Source organism: Cariama cristata, unplaced genomic scaffold (genome assembly GCF_000690535.1).
Source record: "Cariama cristata isolate BGI_N322 unplaced genomic scaffold, ASM69053v1 scaffold28629, whole genome shotgun sequence".
NCBI classification, from domain to species: domain Eukaryota; kingdom Metazoa; phylum Chordata; class Aves; order Cariamiformes; family Cariamidae; genus Cariama; species Cariama cristata.
The window spans coordinates 351-9663 of NW_009634503.1; the positions used below are offsets into that span (position 1 = coordinate 351).

Consider the following 9313-nt stretch of genomic DNA (forward strand, 5'->3'; position numbering starts at 1 on the left):
AGCTGATCTGACTGAAAATCTTGTGTGAGCTGATGTAGCTAACACAATTGGGGGGAAAATCGTGGTTCCCCCAGATAAACCCCAGTGGCTTTCATGCACATAAGTTAGCAAGGCAGCTTAGTGTTGTGGTTAAATGGAAACGTCTCTCAACTGTGGTGTTGTCTTATCCTTCAGCTCCTCAAGATGATGTTTTTCAGAGGGAGTGGGAATGAAAACTAAAAATATTTATGGTACCTTTCTCTTAACACACTTTATTAAGGCTGTATTTGACTTGAGAGTGTTTTCTGCCTTGGAGTCCCCACGGATTTTGCAGAGCTAGTAGCATTACTGGTATTTTAAAATTTCCCTGACTGTCCCTGTTAAGATTATAAACGTTTCCCATAGACCAGTTGTCTTTTATAATGGCTTTTCTTCTGAAAGTTGCTTGATGCAGAAAGAGGAGCAATATCTTTAGTATCCTGCAAAGAGCAGCTTCTGGTCTTAACTGGGAGACAAAGCTGTCCACAGGGAGGGTTCTGGCATTTTAGTTCGGATCCTCCTGTAGTGTTGGTGAGAAAAATGCCCTGCAGAGCTTTTCTCTACAAAACAGCTTTTGATACGACCGCAATAGGATTAAAAGCTATGTTTTATTTAATATGGAGTTAATCATTCAGATTCTAGTTTCTTGCAGTCCCGCAGGCCTCTAGGAGCATTCATAACTTCCAAACCTGTTTAGCAATGCTGAGTTATTCCTAAGTGTGTCATTACAGGCATTTCTCTGTGCTGCCTCTTGGTTTGGCATTTATAAACCTACTTGGGGTCAAGGCTGAGATAGTAAAAATGCCGGGAGGACTTGTTTTGATTCCCATGGAGGGGCCTTCCTCATCATCTTGCTGTGCCTGCCCCTGCAGTGGGTGCCCTTGACAAGCAGATAAATGTTGTCTCCCATCCTGAGAAACTGAGGGATTCATTTGTGGGATGAGTGAGTGAGATTGAATTTTCCTTGACACAAAGATCTGATTTGACAATGATTTCGGGGCTGAGGAGGAGGATAGATGGTCCTGTGTGCTGTTTGGGTTGCTGTTTGGAATATTTAATTCTGCAGCATTGATTAAGCATGGGATTGCAGAGCAATTTGTTAAGGTGTGTTAGGATTGTTACTCCCAATGTAGATGAGGAAATTGAGGGAGAAGGGAGATGAATTTTCCGACTTGACCACCTGAAAATAAACCTAGTCTGGGTTTGCAGCCTACTGGACTATCTTTCACCCCCTGATGCTGATACATAGCATGTTAGTCAGTATCATTTGAGGTTTCTTCTCTTGTTTTGATTTAGGCTATTTGAATTTAGTATCTTGACTGATTGCACACACCACAATGAAAGACGTCTTCCTGTGGCACCACCTCATCACCTTTTGAATAGTTGCTGTAGTTGTGAGGCAGCAGTACAGAGGACTATATATATGTGTATATATACATTTTTATTACAGCCGGAAGAGGAGCCAAAAGAGGAAGCAGCACCAGCCAAGCCTGTGGTAGGAATTATTTACCCTCCTCCAGAAGTCAGGAATATTGTGGACAAGACTGCCAGCTTCGTAGCGAGGTAAATGACAGTGGTGATGTCTCACATTTTCTGGGGTTTTCATGCTTCTCCTCTTCAGTGCTATTGTCTGCACAGCTCCAGAAACTGAAGCAGGTCACAGTCCCCTGACATATATATATACAGTGAGACTGTGGAAGAGAAACAACAATATGCTACTTAAGAGGTGTAAGACATGCTTTGCTAGAAAAGCTGTGGTAGTAAATAAAATAAAACTCTTTTGGCAGAATCTATAGCATGTGCTGCAATAACCAGGTAACAGTTCCTGTTCTGAATGATCTGAAGGGGAAACAAAGTTCCAGGTAGAAAGGGAGCCTCGTTACAGGTGCTTCATTGAGTGGTGAAGCCAGGTGGAGTCGTGACACTGTTTTACAGTGTGTAGGCAAATGGTAGGTGATGAACTTTCCAGTACAAGGGTGCTCACTTGCTTGTTGAACCCCGAGGGTAAGTCCCATCCCGGTTTGTGTACCGGTTGGTAAGCTGTGCCAGCAGCTGGTGTGTGTGTTCGTCCAAGCCTCCGTCATCTCTCTCTCGCTTGATAGCCAGAGGGAGAGAAGGGTGTACCTCTGGAGAGTAGTCTTGATCCTCTCTTAGGGTAGATGAGCTGCCTGTGATGTGTAGGGGACTTTTTCCCTTGTTGACTGTAGCAGATTGATTAGCAAGAGTTTAGATGTCAAATTCAGGGGACGAGTCTAAAATTTGAATAAATTTTACTCGTTTGGGCTTCTTTCATTTGCCTAACGTCATCATTTTGCGAGTGCAGGCTGTTGGCACTACATATGCCATCTTTCTCTGTTCTTTTAATGCTTAAGTATTTCTGACTGTCTTATCAGTGAGGTCTCGGGGAACCAGATCTTGGTCTTCCTGGCAACGTACGAGTGGCACAGGAGGGAAATACCCCTGGGCTGGCTCTGTGAATTCTTAACCCTCATGGCATCCAGACAGGCTGAACGCTGCCTGCTTTCACCTCACTAAAACGGGGTGGTTGTTGCTGTGGGTTTAAGACAATTACTAAATGCTGGACTAGTCAAAGACATTTACTGTGTAACTAACCTCTAAATGGTGCCAAGGAGCATTGGCTTCCTTTGAGGATAAGGAGGGGGCTGCCTTTATCCTTTGGTATTGTAGAGACCTCCTCTTTTGGAAGAGGCAGAGCATCTGAACAAGACTTGGAGGTATCCAGAGAACATGAAGAGAAACATGCTATGGCAGCTATTAACTTTCTCAAACTACCCTGGAATAAATGCACTTTGGATGGGAGGAATGGACATGACCTGAACTAAGACTTAGGGCTGTCCTAAGTGCAGTGCTCTGGTGTTGTCAATCTCTGCACAGGCTGAGGGTTACCTACTTTTTTCCTTTTATGAACTTCCTGGAAATGAAACTAGTCTTAAAAGGTTGCTAACAGAGCAAATAAAATTGATCTAGTAAGTAACTTGTAAATGTCATCCGATAAACTGTCAATCCAACAGAGCCTTTTGTTTTTATGTGGCCAAATGGAAATTGTGGAACACTTGTGAGTGTGAGTTTTTAACTGTCTTAAGAAATATTCACTGTGAAGCGCTATAGACTAAAATAGGACAAATCCCTTTAACTTGTGTGTGTGCAGCTGGCTGCTATGCTGGGTATGAGTTACTTAGAGGTAAACTGCTTCCATGTAGGAGAGAAAATTGTCTTCTGAGGGGCTGATGCATCAACACATCTTACTATGAAAGAAACACATTTGCACTTGAGTTGATGCCCATTCTTCTACACAATTTATCTTTTTCCTCCCCAGAAATGGTCCAGAATTTGAAGCTCGAATTCGTCAGAATGAAATAAATAACCCTAAGTTCAATTTCTTGAATCCCAACGATCCTTACCATGCATACTACCGGCACAAAGTCAGCGAGTTCAAAGAGGGTAAAGCACAGGAGCCCTCAGCTGCTATTCCCAAGGTCATGCAACAGCAGCAGAGTGCTCAGCAGCAGCTTCCACAGAAGGTAAGTATTCATTTTCACTTTAGTCGAGAACGTTGCTTCTAACTGGTTGCGTCACAGCCTGGTGTTAAGCAGCAGGTCTGAAAGACAAGGCCAATGAAGGAGTTAGTTATACATTTGCAAAAAAGAGTGCACTGAGAGGCTTGGAATTTAGTGTTTGGGACTTTGTTTTGATGCAGATGCGCTTCCCCAGTTGCTCGTAATACAAAGTTGTGTGTGAAGGAGCCAATATACTATGCTACTTGTCCGTTTTGATTATGTTTAGTTGCGTACTGACTGATACGGTACTCGCTACTGATGACTCGGGCTGTGTGAGTTTAGGACTCCTGCCATAGGCAAGTCTTTAGAATCCCTTGGAGTTCAGTTTGGACTTGTTACATGCACTGTGTTGTAGAAACATTTCCATCTTTTCTGCCGGAAGGATCAGCTTCCCCTTAAAATGTGGAGTACAAACTGTTGCTAATCTTGTTAAGCTGTGCCTTTATACATACTGGATGGAAAGAGGGCACTGAGTGAGTCCAGGTCTTTTACATGCTTTGCACGGGCAGCAGTCACGCTGTGTGGTATTGACTGTCCTGGGGGATTATAGCAAAGTCCTGACAGTTTCCAGTTTTGTTAGCTGTTGGAGCAATGTTCTTTTTTTATAGCAGGCCGAATTACAGATGTCCAGATATACCCCGTGTTACTAATTTTTCTCGTCCTTGCAGCTGCTGGGATATCTAGGCTGATGTTGCTTTCCCGCAGCAGCTGAAGGAAAAACGGATTCTCCCAAGGGTTCGGTAATCATTTCTTGAGGGCAGTCACTAAGCCGTCTCCATTCTCCTCTGCAGGTGCAGGCCCAGGTGATCCAGGAGACAGTCATTCCGAAAGAGCCACCTCCGGAGTTCGAGTTCATTGCAGATCCTCCCTCAATCTCAGCCTTTGACTTGGATGTGGTGAAGCTAACGGCGCAGTTTGTGGCTCGGAACGGGCGGCAGTTCTTGACTCAGCTGATGCAGAAAGAGCAGAGGAACTACCAGTTTGATTTCCTTCGGCCCCAGCACAGTCTCTTTAACTACTTCACCAAGCTGGTTGAACAGTACACAAAGGTACTCTTGGCAGTTTACCTGTCAAGTTGATTCCTACAACAGCAGTATTGATTTTTGAAGACTACTGGAGCCCCACAAAACGACCAGACTAGAAATATATGCAAGTCCAGGAGTCCATCCTTTAAAACTTGCTCTTTAAGTAGAGTGGGTATCTCCTACATTGTTGGCAACACGCAGCGCTGACCACAGTGGGCTGTTACTTAAATGTACCAGACACTATTGTAATACGTGTAAAAGTTACGGGTTTTTTAAATATGGAGGGTAGTTGGAAGGCCAAGGGTGAATATTTTTAAGTGCAAGTACAAGCAATACGTAACAAGAGGGTTGCAATAGAATAACTGGAACGTAGCCCCGGGGGTCTGCTGATAATTTTATCGGTGTGGGGAGAGAATAATTGCTTTTAAGGAGGCTTTGGCAAAAGAATTTGTCACCAACTGTCAGGCAAAATATGTTTCAGATCTTGATCCCGCCAAAAGGCTTACTCCTCAAACTGAAGAAAGAGGCCGAAAATCCCAAGGAAGTCCTAGATCAGGTATTACCTGAAAAATTTGCTAAATTGCTGAAGCATTTCAGTTATGTTTTGAATTTTTTCTCTTTGCATGTTTCTGACTTATTGGCAGCAAATACAAACATACAGAGAATAAAATGGATGTGTCCTCTGTAGTCACTTGAACAGTACAGGGTTCTCAAGCTTGCCTTTAAAATACTGCCAATAGGGACACTAGGTGGTAGTTTACTTGTGGCAGCATAGAGGCATAGATCCTGCACGATGCCATTTCCAAGCGCTTTACAAAGTAGAATATTTCCCTCTCGGACAACTTCACTGTGACACCTCAGTCACTTATAGTCCTTCCAAGCTGTTCTTTATTACTTTGACTTCTGTCTTCGTCATGAAGACTGCTTTTGCTTTGGAAAGGTGGCATTGCAGGGTTGTAACAAAGGGTCTGTGAACTGTTTGCTGGCTGTGAATCTCCAGTGATACCTGAGTTGTGTTCTACCTGGCTGGCTTGGTCTTGGCTCAAGAAGTCTGCAGTTCCAGCTTTAGAAAACCACTTTACAAAACTGTTGCAGTACGCTACTCGGTAGACAAACCTATAGCTTCTAAATGAAGTACAAATCTTTCTTTGTCCTGCCAGGCCTCTGAAGTAGTGCTTGTGTAAACGTTTAAATGCTGTAGAGGTGACTGTGATGTGTTTCTCGTTTGACATGTGGTATGTGCTTTGCATCTGATTGTGCAGGTGTATTACAGAGTGGAGTGGGCAAAGTTCCAGGAGCGAGAGAGGAAGAAGGAAGAGGAGGAGAAGGAAAAGGAGCGTGTTGCTTATGCCCAGATTGATTGGCATGACTTTGTGGTTGTGGAAACAGTTGACTTTCAGCCCAATGAGCAAGGTACTGAAGTTGAGCTTTGTAACCTCTGTGAAACGCTACTCCCTTTCAGTAGGGGCTGTGTCCTGAAATGCCATTTTCAGACAGACATTGGGTTTTACAGCTGAATATCCTTCAAAGATGAAGAGGAAAGCCTTCTAGTGACAATGTGCAGGGCTGTTGTTTGTTTTTTTTTTTTCTGGAGTCAGTAGTGTTCTTGAACGAAGTCCAGGACAGCACTACTGTCTGCTTTTTCCCTTCCAACAGGACAGCAGAACTTGTCCCGCTTTCTAGTAGTGCTTTCACCTATAAGTACCTTCATGTGTCATGCTAACATTGGGGTCTGTATGGACTCCATCCATTCCCTTCTATATACCTTGGCTCCCAGGAGATTTTGATGCCACTGCTTTATAAAGAAACTGCTTTTCATTCAGTAAACTGATATTTCTGTCTGTGCATTCAGCAACAAAACGGGATAGAGAAACAGAAGCTCTGTTTTCTGCATTGTAGGGAATTTCCCTCCTCCCACCACTCCAGAAGAGCTGGGAGCTCGAATCCTGATCCAGGAGCGTTATGAGAAGTTTGGGGAAAGTGAGGAGGTAGAGATGGAGGTGGAGTCAGATGAGGAGGATGAAAAGCAAGAGAAAACAGATGAGCCCCCAGCCCAGCTGGATCAAGACACACAAGTGCAGGATATGGATGAGGTAGCGAGCCAACAGAATCAGCGTTAACTTTCATCCTGTAAAGCTGTGTGGTTTATGATGCCCTTCATTTTCACTGTCAGAAGTTCCTTTGTTTCTTGAGAAAATGAGATTTCCTTATGATGACATTTCAGAACAACCTGTTCCTGCTGGAATATGGTATTTCTAATGTTTTCCATGACAATACAATTTCCAAGAGAGAAATCCAGTAATTTTGTCAGCTAATGGTGTGGATTTTGTATTTCTGTGGTCAAACCTCTTGGGCTTTCTTCTGCACAGATTCTGGAGCACTGAAAGATGACTCATTTTAGACTCTTCCTCTACCCACTGTGTATAAGCTGTTTTTCTGGTAACGAGGAACAAGAGCATGGTTAACCATAAGCCCCTGCGTGCCATGCTGTGGTAATGTGGAAGCTGAGGAGTGCTTGCTTCCTCTTCTGGCTCCACTGAATTTCTGAATCATGATTATCCAGAGGAACCACCGTAGCAGAGGTGTCCAGAGGCAAAATACCTCTGTTGCTTTGAAGCTGCATAATCAGTTCTTCTAGCGCTGCATAAGATTTTTATGCCTTTCTCAAATCTTTTTTGTTGATGCTTGACTACAGGAACTTGGTTATGATTTTCTTTTTTTTTTTTCCCCTATAAATAAGGGCTCAGATGATGAAGATGAAGGTCAGAAGGTTCCTCCTCCTCCAGAAACCCCGATGCCACCACCTCTTCCTCCCACGCCAGATCAGGTCATTGTGCGGAAAGATTACGATCCCAAAGGTAAATCAGGCTGGTGAAGAAAAGCTTCATTTCTTCCTGAATATTTGCAAAAGCGTTTGTTTCTAGGCTGCATCCTCTGATGTGTTTTTAACAATGTGGTTTTGTTTTTCTAGCCTCAAAACCATTACCACCTGCCCCGGCTCCAGATGAGTATCTTGTTTCCCCCATCACTGGAGAGAAAATTCCTGCCAGTAAAATGCAAGAACATATGCGAATTGGTCTCCTGGATCCTCGATGGTTGGAGCAGCGTGACCGATCCATCCGTGAAAAGCAGAGTGATGACGAGGTCTATGCCCCAGGTCAGCTTGAGTATCTGACACAGCTTGCAAAACTGAGTGCCTAGATGAGTTCTGTGAACTCTTACCACACGCCCTCAGTCCCCCCAGGTCCCACCGATAAGGGCCATCTTAAATGCAGCTTTCGGTATGATGTCCTTAGTGTGCTGATTATGTGGATACATTTGTCTTTGGTACACTGAAGCCTTTCTATAAGTGAAAGGCAAAGAGCATTAGCTGCTGCTGACCAGCCATCACTTGCAGTATCTTTCTAAAAGGACCAGCTCTCAGCCATTAGGTACCAAATAACTTAAAGATTGTGAACAGAGGCTTGATCATGTTTGACTTTGATTGTATCACTTGAGATAAGAATTTCTCTTTTTGCTTGCAGGTTTGGATATTGAAAGCAGTTTGAAACAGCTGGCAGAGCGCCGTACTGATATCTTCGGTGTAGAAGAGACTGCCATTGGTAAAAAGATTGGTGAAGAAGAAATCCAGAAACCAGAGGAAAAGGTAGAGTGGAAACTCTGATTTTTAACGGGTTCCTGTAATATTATGAATGGTCAGAGAGACAGGAGTCTTTTGAACTTTGTTCTTGCTGTAAAGTTACTCTTTGATTTATTTGCAGCTCACATTGCAGTCTAGACAGGCTGGGGTTATTCTGATTTATTGTATCTTCTCAGGTGACATGGGATGGCCACTCGGGCAGCATGGCCCGCACACAACAGGCTGCTCAGGCCAATATTACTCTCCAAGAGCAAATTGAAGCTATCCATAAGGCCAAGGGTCTGGTGCCAGAAGATGACAGCAAGGAGAAGATCGGTCCCAGCAAACCCAATGAAATACCCCAGCCACCCCCTCCTTCATCGGCAGCGAATCCCCCAGCTAGCGCTCCGCCTATCACATCCGTGCCGCGTCCGCCCACAGTGAGTGTTTGGGCTTCCAAAAGCAAATTACTGTGACCTTAGTTAATTAGAAGGGAGTCCAGATGAAGATCAAGGGTTATAACAGCAGGGCGCTGCCCTAGAAGCAGATTTTGCATTCATGGTTTGAGAGTCATTTGGAAACATCAGAGGAACCCTATTGAACTTGTTGTTAAAAGTGGAAAATAAGACTTAGGTGGAGTTTTTTGTCCTTGGAGGTATCAAAAAGACATGGTCAGCTGGGCCAAGGAAAAACCTGGGCAGTGACATCTTGGAGGAGGAGAGTATGGCTGACAAAGGAATGGGCGGGGGGCCTTTTTTTAGGTGTAAAAAGGCATGATGCAGAATAAAAGTAGCTGCAGGTAACAAACGTTCACAGGTGACTCACTGCCCAGTGTTCCTGCCCCAGGGGTTCTGCTACGTGACTCTGAAATAGCTCCTTCTTTTGAGACTGCCAAGCGGCTCATGGTCTGAGACCTGAGTGGCGAGGGCAGGAGGAACTATTTGATCTGTTAATGAGGCTTCTGTGCCTGTTTCCAGGCAGCTTGGGCTGGCCAGCGGTGGGCCTGCTAAGGTTCCCAGCAAGTCATTGGCCAGCAGAAATCCATGGTGTGTTTCCCTGGTTATTTTAATCAG

The 9313-nt window shown here is 44.2% G+C and overlaps 1 protein-coding gene across 1 annotated transcript in view; it reads left to right on the forward strand.

Moving 5' to 3' along the window:
* Positions 1-1468: 1468 nt before the first annotated feature.
* The window catches only part of SF3A1 (splicing factor 3a, subunit 1, 120kDa), a gene marked incomplete at its 5' end in the record, with an annotated part of 11564 nt that continues 3719 nt past the window's right edge, over positions 1469-9313 (forward strand). Inside the window, 10 exons of the mRNA XM_009707184.1 lie at positions 1469-1581; positions 3356-3560; positions 4388-4645; positions 5103-5177; positions 5884-6034; positions 6521-6714; positions 7362-7479; positions 7593-7778; positions 8146-8267; positions 8438-8680. Of these exons, the coding sequence (XP_009705486.1) occupies positions 1469-1581; positions 3356-3560; positions 4388-4645; positions 5103-5177; positions 5884-6034; positions 6521-6714; positions 7362-7479; positions 7593-7778; positions 8146-8267; positions 8438-8680 (1665 nt within the window). The remainder of the gene's footprint in view (positions 1582-3355; positions 3561-4387; positions 4646-5102; positions 5178-5883; positions 6035-6520; positions 6715-7361; positions 7480-7592; positions 7779-8145; positions 8268-8437; positions 8681-9313) is intronic.